Consider the following 17,951-nt stretch of genomic DNA (forward strand, 5'->3'; position numbering starts at 1 on the left):
TCCGACTCATTTGTAGGGTGACGTCTACGTGAGTCCGACAAGCCCTCCGTCCACGGCTCGATCACATAAATTTCTATAAATTAAACCACAAACTATACATATTCGATACTTATACCAACTTTATTCATTGCATTGCACAGCATATTTGTCTAGTAACTAACTAATGTTTGCAGCAGTCATCTCGATCGTACTTCACTGATTCTTCAGAGTTGCTTGATTGGAATTCGATTTTCATCATCATGAGAACATACAATCTCAGCATTCGTTTGCTATTGTTCTCAACAATTGCTTGCTTCGATTTTTCTTTTCTTGCTAGCATTGATCGTGGGAAAGATACCGTCAAATAAAAGAAAGAGAAAAGTGGCCAACATATTGCAAATTTTGCTCGCAATTCACCTGAATATAGTCGGGTGGAATTATTATTACCATGTACAACCTTATTTGTACTTGCATGCACACAACCCAGGCCTACAAAGCACAGTGCCATTTCCACCCAACTAAAACCAGCCAAATGCACAACAAACTAGAAGCCTAGCGACAGATACATTTGCCAGACTGACCACAAGCATCAGATGGTCCTAAAATGTACAGCATCAGCAGGCTACGGCTGTTCCTTCCAATATACAAGAATTAGAAGAACTAGCAACCCCTACAATGTATGCCAGTCCTAACTATTGTTGACTGAACTCCACCTGCAAAATACAATGACAGGCACAAATGTAAGAAATAGCTATTGCAGTGCCTACAAATTAAATCTACTTAGTGTTTGTAACGTTAATCCCATGTGCAAGTGCCTAGTTCAAATCTTGTATAGGGATTCACATTTTGCGAATCTGACTATTCCTGACACCAGGTAACAGATTTACTACATTCAGAACATTTGACAAAAGCCTAAGGACAACTAGAGCAGGCACATATTCATACAGCAGAACGACAATAGTTGAAAGAATTTGTTCCTGTCTCGATAGAACTAAAGCATTTTCAGATGTTGGTCAGTATCAGCAAAGGTAAATTCCTTACCTTGGCCTCCTCATGAGCAACCTTCATCCTCCGGTACTCCTGTTGTGCCCGATGAGAACGGAACAGAGCTTGGACACGTACCACTGATCTGTTAAACCTGTCCTCAGCTTGTTGCCGGCCAACCTGATAGTAATCCTCCTCTACAGTGCTTGCTGCTTCTGTATCTGTAGACATTGCTACTGGCATTCCAGTTGCAATGCCACGCAGGCCTTTTCTCTTCTTCCTCCATCGCAAGATAGCTTTCTCCACGACTCCAACGGACCATATTACCTTGCGGTACTGCCTTCTCACTTGGTGACCTCGGTATGCAGCCTGAGCAGATGTTTGAATCATTAGACCACACGATACATGAGATACATACAGGATAACAGGTTGCAAAATTTTTCAGATGGCATCATCTGGTGCTTGCCAACACATGAACAAAATGAATCCCTGGGAAAAGGAAAAGTAGCAAACCAAAACACACAATAATAACAGAAGCTTTACTTGTATTTTTATAGCTTGTCTTCGCATGTCCATGAAGTTCCTCCTCATCTGCCATGTTCGGAAATGACTTTGTATTCGTGCGGCAGCTCGCATCATTTTCTTTCTGTTGTAGTTCCGGAATGCATGCTGAATCCTCATAGCAGCAACTATCGTAGCCGCTTCAATCTCAGGATTGGCCGACTGAATTGCTTTTGTTTGAAGCTTAAGAGTTCGTTCCCTAAGAGCAGCTTGGATATTGCTGGCAGCATCAGCAGCATTACGGTAGGCTGCTAAAGATTCTCGTAAGCACAATTCTTGTTCAGTAAGGTTTTCAAATTCCTTGGAAATTTGTTTTATTGACTGTGTCCTTGATGTTGATCTCTTATCCTTGGATAGTGACATGGCTTCAAAATGAGCAGTCAACGCTTTCTCAGCAAGATATGCAGCTAAGCCATCAAAACCTTGTCTTGCAGCTAGATCAGCAGCAGTGAGTCCACCAGGGTCATCATGAGTAGGATCTGTAACCAAGCTCGGATTTGCTCCAGCAGACAAAAGAGCAGCAACCATTTTTTCCCTGGCAAAAGAATAATGAAAAATAAGTTAGCACCAGATGACTATGAAAAATATAAAAAAGATAATTTGATCCCAACAAAAATGTGCCTGAGATAACATATTGTCCAATATAATAGTAATCACCATGAAGATCAACCAGATGTCCGTTGATAGAAAACACAGTTTTTGAGATCCACTTAATTCAGAAATTCCTAACTTAGCAGGTTTTGAAAACTAAAGTTTGGCCATCATCCTACCAACCCGTATAACAACATCCAAAGTGCAAGAACTCATACAAGACATGATTTCTTTCCACATTTTTCTAGTTCATGTAGTCATGTGATAAACACACCCCCAGTTGCAAGAACTCATACAAGAAATCAATATTTTCTTCATTTTTCTTTCTGTTCATGTTAGTCAGAGAAAGTAAAGGCATCAGGAATTTGAGAAAATAGAGGTTACCTCCCATAGTATGCGGCCCAGTGCAGAGCTGTCCAACCAGAAGAATCACGAAAATCCAAGGATAATCCTGACAAAGAAAATAAGAGAATGGCCCAGGTATAGCCCAAGATAGAACACAGATGTATAGGTCCTTGTCCTAGATCGTCACGGTCTGTTGACTTATGTCCTTCAATTATTTTTTCCACAAGCCACTCTTGTAATTTATTTCGCAACACAAGTTCAAGCAAGCTCTCAGTAGCAGGAATGTTAGTGCCTTTAGAATCAGTAATGCATTTGAACAATTCAATCCATTCTTTCTCTGTCGATGCTGATAAGAGATTGGAAACTCTGCTACCTTCTACAAGGAACTTTGGTGCTATCTTTTTCTGGCTTGTAGAGAACAACAAGCGAGCTAGTCTCATCTGCATATGAAGCTTCGACTTTTTGGGTTCATCATTATCTGAGCTGCCAGGCATCGTACGGTACTCAAAACTCAAAACCTCGCTAATTGGAGTTTTCCCATCCAAAGTCAAATAAAGATTCACTCGTCCAGGCACATGTGGTCTAGCCATGAAACGGTAAACTCCAGTTTGGATAGTGTCTGCGGTAACACATTGCTCACCAATAACACAGTATAGATTGGCCCCAGCCAGATGTTTGTAGTTGTCAAGGAAGTATCCAACCATGAGGACCTACAATAAGTTAACATTAACAATTTTGCAGAGTAGTGAAATATAGATCTAAAAACTGATAAACTCACACATGCATGCATGTAAATTGCTCTCTTAAAACTTTAAACGTATATTGCAGACCCCACCCCCACCCCTGCTCCACCCAACCAGGAGATACATGATACTAGTTGTTACATTAAGTGATCATTTGAATGGTTCATAACATATGAAGGTGAAGTAGAACATTTCCATGCGAACTGAGCAACTGAAGAGGGGGCAAAAACAAGCAAGCATGAAAACTCAGTATGGGATGAAAGGAAAAGAAAAAAAAACCTTTGTATCGTCTGTACAATAAGCCCATTCTGAGGAGATCTCAATGATGTGAAATGGCATTTCGTCAATCACTGATCGAGTGATGGGTACGGCTGAGCTTGGATTATTCATTAAACAACTAATATCATCATCCAAGTACTTCCACAGTCCAAGACTGTTCTGCCTAGTAGGCACATCACTAGGCATGTTACCATCCACTGGAGTCTTCATAATAGAATTTGCAAGAGGCTTTGATTGAGAATCCAGATCTGACGTTAAAAGGGATGGAGATTGGTTCACTTGATGTTTCAGAGCTCCATAGTAACTCTCTGATACTTGATTGAGGCTAGGATTGGCAGCATAAGCTTCTGAAACTACATTATCTGGTGAAGAAAAGATAGCCTGCAAAAAGGAAAACAGAGATGCATCTGATCCATCATGGCAGACACAGAACGATACAAGAAAACAAACAATCGTGAACCCACGCCCGTGCATAAATACACCATTCTCGAGCAAATTAAGGGCCACAATTGAAGTGCACTGAGAAAAGTAAAGAAATCTAAAACAGTGAAGCAAGTCAAGGGACGTAGTTATGTGAATTTCGCAATGCAAAGAAATAATTCCATGCAAGATTTCAACTATAAATGTTACAACTTAAAAATCTTTAATTACGGTGGTAACTAAAAATACTAGTAAAAATCTTTAATTACGGTGGTAACTAAAAATACTAGTAGGAAAAAGTAAAGAAGAAGCAGAAATTAAGAGTCAGTTATAGTGTTTTTAGCAATGATAAAAGCAGAGTAACTCCGTGCAAGTTTTCATTCATGCCCAATTGCAATTGAAAAAACGTAGGTTATAGTTATAGTGGCAGACGTTGCTCACTTACATTACTTGTGGCATTGGTATTCAAGATATTATTTCCAGAATCCCTCATCCCATAATTAGTCTGCTGATTGGGTGTCAAAGATCCACCTGTTTTATATAATAAGCAGGATTACAATCTCTACAACAGTTTATACTTCATACCAAAATATTTTTGCAGATATGTCAAAAAGAACACCCACCACGGACAGAAGTATCATTCTTCATAGATGACTCCAATAGATCTACCCAGAATGATTCGAGGCTAGAATCATGATCATCTGTTTCTGCAATATCACCAAAACAGGTACAGTAGTATACCTCTCGAAAATAAAGATATACAAGTCAAAATTGTAAGATGTAAAACAGCAGACTTTAAAATTTTTGGCATCCATAGGAAAGTATCATAAACTAAACGCTATCAAGAAAAGCAGGTCTAGTTATCGAAACTGTATTTACATATTTCAAAATTTTCAAAAAGTTATAGATGTAGAAACTGGCATAGAAGGACACATATAATCAATAACTAAGAAACGTCTGGGACCTAAGAATTTCTCACCACAAGAAATCGCTCTGCCACCATGTGAGTTAATTTCTTCTGGTGCAGCAGCTGCACAAGAAGATAGCTCAGTACGAGCAGAGGCAGAATCTGTTGATGTTAGAGGAGAGGTATAATGAATAATATTGATTGGAGGCACTTCTGCAACTTCAGCTTCTATATGTGGTGGTGGTATGGCATTTTCCTGTTTAGTATAAAACATATTAGCAGATAGAACATAATAAAACATGTACTCCCTCCGTTCCAGAATGTAGGACATTTTAGTTTGTCTATGTAGGACATTTTAGTTTGTCTGGGTCAAACTTCTTAAACTTTGACCAACTTTTAGAAAATACATTACGATCTACAAACCAAATAAATGCACTATCAACAATGTTGGTGTATGTGTGAGTGGCCCTTATGGCCCATGTGGCCCTTATGGCCCATGTATTAGGCCCATCTAGAGGCCCATGTACAGCTACTATATTACCCACCCTTCTAGGGTTTGGAGAATAGACTACTCATTCTCTCCTACATGGTATCAAGAGCCTAGTTTTTCCTCTCACCCCCTTCCCTGCCGCCGCCGCCTCCTCCCCTTCCCTCCTCTTCTTCTGCGCCACCCCTGCTCCTGCGCCGCGCGCGTGGCCCCACCCCGCGACCGCACTCGCCGCTGCTGCGCGGGCGCGCTGGCCCCGGACGCCGCCGCCCCTGCTCCTCCCGCTGGGGCCCCTGCTCCGGGCGCCGCCGCGGCCGCGGCCGCCCCTGCTCCTCCCGCCGGGGCACCTGCTCCAGGTGTGGGTGCCGCGGGCGCCGTCGCGGCGGCTGCCGCCCACGCCGCGGACGCCCTGGGTGGCCCCTTCCTCCTCTGTGATGCTCACCGCGCCGCTGTCATCGCTGCGGGCAAGCAGCCCCTTCCCGCCGGGGTTGCCCAAGCCGACGCCGCCCTTCCTGAAGCCCTTTCCGCGCCGGCCGCGCTCGCGCCCGTGTGGCCTGGGCTCGGGATGCCCCCCCCCCCCCGGGATGCGCCGTACGCCGCCGCCGCCCTCCGTGGGCAGCAGATCGTCGCCGGAGCTGCTACGGCCGACACTGCTCTCGCCACGGCCCTCCTCGCCACCAAGTCCGAGGCTTCGGCGGCTCAGGAGCGGGTCCGTGCGGCTGCCCTCGCTTGGGAGCGCGAGCGCTCCGCGGCCGATGCTCTCACTCGTCGGGTTGCCGAGGCGGAGCACTACTTTCGTGTCTCCTCCGGCCAGCAGCCCGTCATCCCCTTCACCGAGCACGGCGCCTCTTCTTCGTACCAGGCTCCGCCCTCTGGTTCTGGACCCGGCTCGACCCGACCGATCCCATGGTCGCCCAGCTCCACCTTCAGGCCGGCGGCGTCCAGAACATCAAGGCCTTGGTCTCCGTCCTCCTCGACCCCACGTCCTCCTCCTACGGGCGCTGGCGGGATCAGGTCCTCCTCGCCCTCCGCCGCTACGCCCTCGACGACCACGTCCTCCTCGACACGCCGGTCGAGGCGCGGGACCTGGTGTGGCTGCGCCTCGACAGCGTCGTCATGTCCTGGATCTTTAGGACCATCTCCCTAGATTTGCAGGACATCGTCAGGACTCACGGCGGCACCACTCGACAGGCCTGGCAAGCGCTCGAGGAGCAGTTCCTCGACAATGCTGAGTTCCGCGCTCTCCAGCTCGACGCCTCCTTCCGCACCTTCGAGCAGGGGGACCTCTCCGTTGGTGAGTTATGCAGGAGGATGAAGGGCATGGCTGATGTTCTTCACGACCTCGGGTGTCCGGTGCCTAACCGGGTCTTGGTGCTCAATGTCCTACAGGGTCTCAACAGCACCTATGACCACTTGCGGACATGGATCACCCGCCAGAGGCCCTTCCCCTCCTTCCAGCAGGTCCGGGACGACCTCGTTCTCGAGGAGATCACCAAGGGTCCCGCGACCGGCTCGTCCTCGTCCTCCTCCACCGCGCTCGTGGCTGCTCCACTGGCTTCCTCCGCCTCGCCAGCCACCTCCCTCCTTGGTGCTCCTCCCACCAAGCATACCGGGGGTGGGGGGGGGCGTGGTGGACGTCGTCGGCGGGGAGCACGTGGTGGTGGCGGTGCTGGTGGCACTGCTCCTGGTGGTGCCGGTGGGGGTCGTCGGGGCACGCCGACTCCGGCTCTGGCTCCTGCTTCTGGCCCTGCACCTGGAGCTACGCCCTGGCAATCCTTCAGCAACCCATGGTCAGGGCGCATCTCGATGTGGCCGTTTCAGGGTCAGGGGGGCCTCGTCCCCAGCTCCAGCCGGCGGCCCTGTTCACCGGTGCTGCTCCTCTGTTCGCGCCGTCCTGGACTCCACCTGCTCAGCCTAGCCAGCCACCGACCTGGCCTGGGGGGTGGGACCAGGCCGCGCTGGCGCAGTCCTTCAGCACCATGGGACAGACACCGCCGGTCAACACCGAGTGATCGCCGACTCGGGTGCCTCCTTCCACACCACCCCAGATGCCGGTATCCTCTCTTCTGTTCGACCCCCACATCCCTCTTGTCCTTCTTCCATCATGATTGGTGATGGGTCTTGTCTTCCTGTCACCGTCGTGGGTTCTGCTCCTGGTTCTTTCCGTCTTCCCAATGTTCTTGTTGCTCCTCAGATGATTCATAATCTTCTTTCCATTCGCCAGTTTACTGCTGACAATTCTTTTTCCATCGAATTTGACTCCTCTGGTCTTACTGTGAAGGATTCAGCTTCCCGGTGTCCGCTCCTCCGATGTGATAGCTCGGGGCCCCTTCACACCCTTCGTCTTTCTGCTTCCGCTGCTCCGCATTCGACTTCTTCGTCTGCTACCTTTGTCGCGACGCCGTCTTCCACCACCTGGCACCGCCCCACCTGGCACCGCCGGCTTGATCACCCCGCTCGCGACGTTTTGGCTCATCTCAGTCGTAGTACCGATGTTCCTTGTACTATGGATCCTGTTGAGCACTTCTGTCATGCGTGCCAGTTAGGTCGTCATGTTAGACTTTCTTTTTCTTCTTCTTCTTCGCATACGACGCATGCCTTTGATCTTGTTCACTGTGACCTGTGGACCTCTCCTATACTCAGCATTTCTGGCTATAAATACTATCTGGTGGTGGTTGATGATTTCTCTCATTACTCTAGGACTTTTCCTTTGCGCGCCAAGTCTGAGACCTTTCCCACCCTCCTCCACTTCTTTGCCTGGGTGTCCACTCAGTTCGGCCTCACCATTAAGGCCGTCCAGTGTGACAACGGGCGCGAGTTCGACAACTCCACCTCCCGTTCTTTCTTCCTCTCTCGGGGTGTTCAGCTGCGTATGTCTTGTCCGTATACCTCTCCCCAGAACGGCAAGGCTGAGCGGATGATTCGCACGACGAACGACGTCATGCACACCCTTCTGATCCAGGCCTCTGCCTCCCCGCTTCTGGGCTGAGAGTCTCCACACCGCCACCTACTTGCTTAACCGCCTTCCGTCCACTGCTTCCCCTTCTCCCACTCCACACCACGCTCTTTTCGGTACCCCTCCTCGCTACGATCACCTTCGTGTCTTCGGGTGTGCATGTTATCCTAACATCTCCGCCACTGCTCCTCACAAGCTGGCGCCCCGCTCGACACGGTATGTGTTTCTTGGTTACTCCCCTCTCGCCGGGTCCTCATCTCCCAACATGTTGTGTTTGACGAGTCGGATTTCCCCTACTCCACCTCCTCTACACCTTCCCCTGACCCCGAGTTGGAGTCCCTGTTTTCGCCTGACCCGGTGGTTCAGCCACCTTTGTCTGTCTGTCCTTTCCCTGCAGGTTTTTCTGGTACGCCGGCACCCTTCCGGTGATCCCTGCTGCGCCACGCGCGGCCCCAGGACCTCCTATCGTGCCACGCGCGGCCCCGGTGTCTCCTACTGCGCCACGCGTGGCCCCGGTGCCTCCTACGGCGCCTGCGCGCTACGCCCAGCCGGTGCAGGTGTACCGGCGTCGTTCGGTGCCAGCACCGGCGCCGGACCTGCGGCCTCCGACTCCGGCACCGGAGTCTCCACCGCCACGTACACTGGAGCCGTCGCCGCAGCCGCAGCCGCCTCCGCCGACTCGCTCTCGAGTCGGGCCGGCTGTGTACCACCCGCCAGTCATTCATCGGGACCCTCATCATATTCATCCCATGGTGACTCGGCGGATGGCTTCTCAGCCCGCGACTCTCTCCACCACCGAGGGAGAGCCGCGGATGTCTCCGGTACCCTCCTCTGTCCGCGAGGCCCTGGCGGATCCTCACTGGCGTCGCGCGATGGAAGAGGAGTACGCGGCTCTTCTTGCCAACCAGACGTAGGATCTCGTGCAGCGTCCGTCTGGTTGCAACGTGGTTACTGGCAAGTGGATCTGGACGCATAAGCGTCGGGCTGGTGGTACACTGGATCGCTACGAGGCTCGCTGGGTTCTCTGAGGTTTCACCCAGCGGCCTGGTGTGGACTATGATGAGACTTTCAGTCCAGTGGTGAAGCCTGCTACAGTGCGCACGGTCCTCTCGCTCGCTCTCTCTCGCTCATGGCCTGTGCACCAGCTGGATGTGAATAATGCTTTTCTCCATGGCACTCTGTCAGAAACAGTCTACTGCAGTCAGCCAGCGGGATTTGTGGACTCCAGTCGTCCGGATATGGCCTGCCGGCTCAACAAGTCTCTCTATGGCATGAAGCAGGCTACTCGGGCTTGGTATTCTCGGTTTGTCACGTTCTTGCTGACTTTGGGGTTCACCGAGGCCAAGTCTGACACTTCTCTGTTCATCTACCGCCGTGGGGATGAGACTGTCTACCTGCTGCTCTATGTTGATGACATTGTGCTCACAGCCTCCAGTCAGCAGTTGTTTCAACGCATCATATTCTCTGCAGCAGGAGTTTGCTATGAAGGATCTTGGTCAGCTCCATCACTTCCTAGGTGTCACTGTTGAGCCTCACCCGTTTGGCCTTCTCCTTCGCCAGCGGCAGTATGCTCTTGATATTCTGGAGCGAGCTGGGATGACTGATTGCAAGCCATGCTCCACTCCTGTCGACACTCAGGCAAAGCTGTCTGCTGATCTGGGTGATCTCGTGGCTGATCCTACTGCCTACCGGAGTCTTGTCGGTGCCTTGCAGTACCTCACTTTCGCCAGACCGGACCTCACATATGCCGTTCAGCAGGTCTGCCTTCATATGCATGATCCTCGGGAGTCACATCTTGTTGCGCTGAAGTGTCTTCTCTGCTACGTCCGTGGCACTGTTGACTTCGGCCTGGTTCTTCACCGCTATCCCTCTGCTGAGCTGGTTGTCTACACCGACGCTGACTGGGCTGGCTGTCCGGACACTCACCGCTCCACTTCCGGCTATGCCGTCTTCCTGGGCGGCAACCTTGTCTCCTAGTCGTCCAAGCGGCAGCCGGTTGTCTCCCGCTCCAGTGCCGAGGCGGAGTACCGTGCTGTCGCTAACAGCGTGGCGGAGGCGTCCTGGCTACGACAGCTCCTTGCGGAGCTCCATAGCCCGCTCGCCAAGAGCACGCTCAGCGCCGTGTATCTCTCCACCAACCCCGTTCAGCATCAGCGGATGAAGCATGTGGAGATCGATTTGCACTTCGTTCGCGATAGGGTCGCTATCGGCGATGTTCGGGTCCTCCATGTCCCGACCACCTCCCAATTTGCTGACATCTTCACCAAGGGTCTCCCCTCCTCGACTTTCTCGGAGTTTCGCTCCAGCCTCGACGTAGCAGGTGGCTAGTTGTGGCTGCGCGGGGGGGAGGGGGGGTTTGCCCTGTGTGTGCTTTCTTTATTGTCCAGTCTTGAACACCGCTGCGCCGGTAGTTCAGACTGCGGGGGGTGTTGGTGTATGTGTGATTGGCCCTTATGGCCCATGTATTAGGCCCATCTAGAGGCCCATGTACAGCTACTATATTAGCAACCCTTCTAGGGTTTGGAGAATAGACTACTCATTCTCTCCTACAAACACATATATTATGGTGGATTTAATGAACTAATTTGATGTTGTAGGTGTTGGTATATTACAGAAACAAGATATGGGTAGAGAAGGAACAAACCAAACCTCAGATGTTTGACGATAATGCACAAGAACTATGCGCTCCAACTCTCTGAATAAGAAACAGACAAGAATAATGTCAGCAAAGATAACTGGCATGGCATTTGCATCTGATACAGAGAATGCAAAAGACAAGTCATAGTTGTGGTGGAACAATATAAGGAAATATATGCCACCATCAGCTTCATATTATGTAATCCTTCAACAAAACTCTTGTCTTACTAATAGATCAATTCCGCTCAACTGAACATAATGTGACAATAACATGCACTCTTATGAACTAGCCGAGTTGTCCACGCAACTGCATGGCTAGACATTACGACTTACGAGACATTATCCATCTAACAGTACTGATGTTTATCTGACTAATCTATAACTTTGTGCTTTGGCTCCCAAAGTAAGCAATGTCGAGCCTTTCCCTTTTTCTACCAATTTATGATAATGGATTTACTTGATTTTTTACCACACAGTCCTTGCAGATGTTTCAAGTCTGCAAATGGACAAGAAGCATGAAGGCATCAAACTAAAACATCGATTCTGTTGCATAAAGCTATTCATGATGTCAGCGTTCCGGTATGCTACTATTTTTCAGCTTAAAAGAATAAGAAAAAAAAGATTGCTCATATACAGGACATAAATAAGGTTCAGTTGAAAAAAAAAGATTGCTCATATACAGGACATAAATAAGGTTCAGTTGTAAAAAAAAACTCAACCACAGGGAGAAGAGGTCGCCCAGCCTTCAGCTTAAGAGAGGGGAGTACCAAACCCTTTAGGCAGGCACTCAAAACAACATGTGAGCACCCAGGTTCGAGCCTGGGTGGGCTACCTCTCAAACGGAGGCTCCACCAACCGAGCTATCGATCAGTTCTGAGGCTCAGTGGTATAAACATAATCTTGAAAGCTGGGGTTGAATTATTGAAATCTTACTTGTCAAGCAGCCAGTAGCATCTACGAAAGAAATTTGGATCTTCCTCTCCTCGAGCATAATACACATGAACCTTTTCTTCATTACCAATCTACAAAATAAGACAAGCTCCAATAATGGTGGGAGGTACTAGAATATGCAATGCAACAATAAGCAAGCAGCCAATTTCAGTTATTTGCACAAATTACCTTTAATTTTTCATGGGCTTCTTGGACAGTCTTGCCATCCTTCTTTTTCTTCCAATTATGGCCATCTTTACGGAAGTTTCGGACAACTTTACGATCATACAGAACAACAGTACCACCTGATTTAAAAGAAAGTTACAACGGTTTGGAATGGCAGACCAATTCTCTGATAGAAATATGGTGGAACTAGAAGACTAATACAAGACTTAGAGATGTAGACATTGTCTAAAGGTAGTGCAATCCAGACTGGTGCAATCAGATGTACACAGATGTAGGAACAACTAAGCACAGGAATAATGGTAGCAAAAAAAAACATACAAGTAGCACAAAGGATAAAATGATTTCCCCATGCAAACCATGTTATTATAGAAGATAACATAAGTTACAGTGATAAATTAGCAGCGAAAATGTGTTTTAGTGACAAGTATCTGCAAACTCATGGAACAAGTAAGCAAATGAAAGAGCAACGTCAATGTGAAAAAATATAAGTGTTTTCGAAACAAATGACATAGCACCAAAAAAGATCATAGCAAGCAAAGTTAATCTTGAATTTAGTAATTTACAGTCAATACCATAAAAAACATTTTCATTTCAATGTATGTTTCATCTGTTATGATCCCAGCTATAGTTTGAAGAGTAGAAACTAAAGCACATAAAGACATGAGCAAAAATCAGATGCATAGCTGCTAAACATGAAGGCAGAAGATTATCAAACAGAAAGGAAGAAAACTTTTAATAATTACAACATGGAAAAGACTGATTGAAGTCAATGAAGTAGGTCTCTCTCGTACTCCAAAAAGGCAAATGTGCATTCATCTCATCTCTTGTGAATACTAGCACAAGATCAGCCATAGCATTACCTCTAAACAACAAACCAAGTGGCCTTAAACTGAGGAACAACTGTACTGTTTATTCCACAAACGAATCAAATTATTCAGCCTCAGAAACACAACCATCTTATATAAGGTACTTCACGCACGCACACAAACTTCAATTCTGTTCCCTCTTATTCACATTTGCCATGAATTCAGTTACAGAAACTAAACAATCACAGGTCCAGGGTGAAGCAAGATCAGGGTTTCATGGTGAATGCAGAACACATACTCGCGGGCTTGTCGATGGGCTGTGCATGGACCTTGAACCTGGCATGGTTCGCCAGCACTGCATAGATCTCATTCGGCCGGAACCAGCGTGTTCCGGCCTCAGCCAGCAGCTTGTCAAAGTTCAAGTCTGTTCAGCAGCCACCAAGGAAACATACAAAAGCAAAAATTTAGTGCAAGAAGCAGCGCAAAGCTTCCTTCTTTGAAGAGGACATGATTAGAAAGAAGGCAACATAAATTCGATCAGCTTCCGACAGAAGCACACGAATACAATACTATTACAAATCAAGCGCCAAGACCGAAAAACAGGTCGAATCATCGCCAACGCCGAACAGCAAAACCCATACAGCCCGAAATGGGAAGACACGTGAGCAGCGGCGACACTTGGAAGAGCCCCGGACCCCAAAAGTGCCAGACAGGCATCAGAAGGAACCAGCTCCGGAGCTCAATCGAACCGCATCAAAGGAAAGAAGCTTAACCCACTGGAGTTACAGAACAGAATCGCCAGCACCAAGCAGTACCCAATAGAAAATAGTAACAAGAGACAAGAGGAGGCGAGCGGTGAACAGAAAGCCCGCGCTCGAGCCGGGGGGCGGCGGAGCGGGTCGACCTGCGAAGGTGAGGAAGCCGTGGATCTCGGAGGCGACGAGCGGGTCCCGCGCGCCGGCGCCGCCCGCCATGGCCGCGCTCAGCTGCTGCTTCCACACTCTCCTCCTGCGCGTTTGTCTCTCGCTCTCACCGTGGGGACTGGGGAGAAGACGACGAGGAGGAGGAAGTAGACTTGAGAAAATCGCGAGAAAAGTCATAAAGGGGAGGGGAAATTTCACCAAAAATAAAAGTACAGGCGACAAGCCGTTAACCATAGCAAGAAATTAATAAACAAATTTTTGCTACTCTGTGTGGGGTCAGCACGCAGACCCGACACCGTGGGACCCAGGTGTCAGGAGAGGAGTGGTGTAGTGGGGTCCTGTTTGGTTTGTAGCAGTACTAGTAGTACAAAAATTTTGATCAATAATTAGTGGTACTTTATTAATAATTAATAAAATGTAATTTACAAAACTAACTCCACAGCTCTGTGCTACTTCGCGAGACGAACCTAATGAGGCCTTCGATCGCACGATTAGAGGATGGTTACTGTAGCATCACTATAGCTAATCATCGATTAGTTACTATCATTAGATTCATCGTGAAAAGTTACACACATCCGTAAAAAGATTTTGCAAATAAACTTCGTTTAATACTTCATGCATGCAAGATTTTTTTCTCGGAAATTGTGTGCTATGCTATGCTAGTCAAAACCAAACACGGGTGGTTGGGTGCTTGTTTCATGTTTGGCATCGACTGTCTTTTCGGTGATAGCATGACCTGGCAGTTGGCACGGGAGATCATGGGCTCACCCGCTGACACACTTGTGGCTGGGCCCACTTGCCAGCTTCACAAACTTGTGCGCAAATAGGGTTTTAGCATTTTTCAGCGTTTCTAACTTTCTATAAGCAACAATGTATAGTCGCTTGTGTATACACTACGAAATTCCTTAAAGGGCCAGACTTTTGTACTTCAATTAATTAAGACTTAAGAGTGTGTCTAGTTACTTGCCCTCCTTTATTACACTACCAAATCTCCACTGGATTTTTTTTTGTTTCGCATCTTAGTTTGCTTTCGATTTGGTTTTGTTTCAGTTCAACTTAGGAAAGCAAAGTACACTACTGTGTGCAACTAATTCATTTGTAGTGGAATTTTGTTTTCTAAATAGGGGAGTTTTTTTTGCCAATAATCATGTCATTCACCTCACGTGATTTGGTGTGTGGGCCCACACTTCAGTAAGAGATGGCACTAAAAAATAAAGCTAAATCTAATAAAGTAAGTACAGTGGCAAATAAAGTAATCCGATCTATTCTGACCATGAGAAAAACTGTGCCCAAATAATTGTTGAGAACAAATATCACAATAAATAATCTAGAATTATTGATGGAACAAAACGATTTGACGAGAGGGATATACTATTGGACAATGATATAATTCACGACACGACACGGGCAGACAATCGGTGCTTCGGGCTGGAAAGATTATGCCCAAGCAAATCATCAGTCTGAAAACAAATGATAGACGAGCTGGCAGCCTAGTATAATTTATCGCTACTTCACGAATCAAAGATCCGGGTGCATTATTTCGATTTGATCATCCCGTCCAAAGCTGACCCATATATATTGTTATTTTTATATTTTATAAAAGAAGTCGAGTTTGGACAAGATATTTTACAAGGTTGTGTATCATCATATCATGTACACGTGTGATTTTTTGGTGAATTTAGACAATTTTTTTGTCATGGTTTGCACGAATTTTCACAAAAAACATGGTTTTCACGAGATACGTTCTCTATTTAGTGTGCCCATCATCACAGTTAGATGTACCATATGTCGACATAACATTAACTAATATAGTGATCTTAACATGACCAGCTCCTCCAATGCCGTTAATTATCTCCGCTTAGTTTGATTTCAGAACCCGTGAACTACTCACAACACACGCACACTCACCCCCTATCAATAATGCACGCACGCAAATTCTACTCCTATGAGCATCTTTGGAGACTGAGCCAGCAAATCTTCAAAATTGACGAAGTCACCATAAGTGTCTCGTGTTGACAAGAACGTCGCCTACCACTGAAAACACAACACTATTAAATCATAGAATATTCGCCCCCATGAAGAGTCGCTCATAACCACTAGGCTACGGGCCCTTTCGCTAATTAAGATAATTTTTACACGAAGAAAAATGTGGTATTATTCCATCATTGCAAATAGGAAATTGTAGTAAGTATATAATCCGTCTCAAATTATTAGTCACTTTAGCTTTTCTAGATGCATAGTCTTTGTTATACACCTATATACACATAACATATATTTAGATGTATAGTAAAATATACATATCATATCTAGAAGAGCTAAAATGACTAATAATTTGATACGGACGAAGTATAAAATTTGCCCGGTGATTCCAACGATATTTCCATGAATTTGCCGCATGACTCGTCATAAGCTCATAGCGTGTATTGTACTGTCTGAAGTCTGAACGGCGACAAACAGTGCCCTCCACGGTCGGACGGGTGACAAGTGACACAGGTCGATATGATGCGCTTCCTGACCCCTGCATAATCAAATCGATCGATCTGCTACTACAGGGACAGTCAAGCACAGCTTTCAGCGACAGTGCTAGGACTGGGGCACAAGCAAAATGGCGTGGCGTTCTCCTCTTCTGCTCTCCGGTCGACACCGACGCGCCTTCTCTAGAGCAAGCCTCGTTCCCTACAGCACAGTTACTTCCTCTCATCGCAAACATGGCAATTGCTACGGTACACCAGAATAATTGTGGAGCGACCATTTTTTGTTAGATGATCAAAGAATGCGATATATTACCTCCTAAGAAGTAATTGATGAATCAAACAATTATTATATTTTTGTATTATATTTTTTAAAAGAGAGATAAATAAGGAAAAAACAACCAATTAGATGCATCTGTGCTAACGTGATCTAACTAAGGTAACGTGACCGTCTAACTACCCTAACATGCATGAACTTCCAAACAAATGTATGAAAAACTTTTGTGCGTGATAAATGCACGTATACATACATGAGTTGCAATATACAGATGTAACAGATATTTCTTGACACGTGATAGGTTGATTTTTTTAGTGACATAATAATTGCATTACCTGTAACATATTTTTGATGAGACGTGACAGATCCAATTTTTTGGGAATGACTAATTGTTTTATCGTGTAACATTCATACATAATTAATCCAATGTCACGGATAAAAAACAAGTCTGCTATTAGTTGTGCAGTGCTAGACATAGAACCAACACGTACGCCATTCCAGGGTCGAGAAAAAGTTGTGGAAGAAATAAAAAAAATTGTTTATGATGGTATTTGCACGCATGCAGATTTCACGGAGAAAATAACGGCATGCATGCTTGTAACAGATAGACCGGAGAAGCTGGTTAATATTTTGTTATCTTCTAATTGGTTTTTTCTCTTTATAATCAAGGGTCCAGATTTGATGTAATTTTTACCTCCTCGGAGGTAAGAGGTGTACCGTAGCAAGGCCCCGCAAACATAGATCTACCCAACATGGTTAGATTGACAATATTGCAATTTTGTAAAGCTAACAAAAAAGCTATTTGGTTGCAATAATTTCTCAGGTGATTACTGAATCCACCAGGCAAGTAATAGGGACATTAGGCGACAAATACTTGAGCTCAAGTTGCATTCGGCGTTCTGTATGGGACACTGGGACAGTGACTTGTTTGTCTTTGTCTAACTACAAATGATCACTGAATGTTAAGCAATAAAATTAGTGATCAACCAGTACCAAGTGGAGACCATGAATTGAGGACGCCTGGGGGCGAGGTCTCTCTCTCTCTCTCTTTTTGAGCATTGCTCTCTGCTACTAGCTAGCAGATACCGAATTGCACCACGTGGGGAATTGATGTGCTAGCGCCGCAAACAAGCCAAGGGAAGCTGCTGCCAGATTTCATAGACTTCGTCGCAGTTGCAGCAAGCACATGACACCGGCCGGATGGTGACAGCCCACGGATTTCTCCAGCGAAGGGTGGCAAGATAACGATACGATAGCAACCGTGGTAAACGAGAAATCCGTTATCTCTTTTGAAACAATTACTCTTCATAATTTCTCTTGCAATACGATAGTTTGGATCGCCTACCAGCTCTCTGAAACACCAAACCCCGCTCGCAGTGTTCCGGTGCTCGTCACCGCACGGTGACGACAGTGCTCGATCTACCTTCGGACATCCATCTCGAGGACATGCAGAGACAGCGTGGCATTCA

The 17,951-nt window shown here is 46.8% G+C and overlaps 1 protein-coding gene across 1 annotated transcript; it reads right to left on the bottom strand.

The window, feature by feature from the left end:
• Nucleotides 1-370: 370 nt before the first annotated feature.
• Nucleotides 371-13,941, bottom strand: LOC120688293 (calmodulin-binding transcription activator CBT-like). Its single transcript, XM_039970550.1, has 13 exons — nt 13,716-13,941; nt 13,110-13,235; nt 12,009-12,124; nt 11,823-11,911; nt 10,902-10,947; nt 4,882-5,065; nt 4,526-4,609; nt 4,348-4,433; nt 3,483-3,863; nt 2,500-3,170; nt 1,507-2,059; nt 1,021-1,332; nt 371-692 (listed from the first exon to the last, which is right to left on the bottom strand). The coding sequence occupies exons 1-13, from the start codon at nt 13,909-13,911 to the stop codon at nt 672-674; spliced, it is 2,865 nt and encodes a 954-aa protein (XP_039826484.1). The 5' UTR covers nt 13,912-13,941; the 3' UTR covers nt 371-671.
• Nucleotides 13,942-17,951: the final 4,010 nt, after the last annotated feature.

This window comes from Panicum virgatum, chromosome 2K (assembly GCF_016808335.1).
Source record: "Panicum virgatum strain AP13 chromosome 2K, P.virgatum_v5, whole genome shotgun sequence".
NCBI lineage: Eukaryota > Viridiplantae > Streptophyta > Magnoliopsida > Poales > Poaceae > Panicum > Panicum virgatum.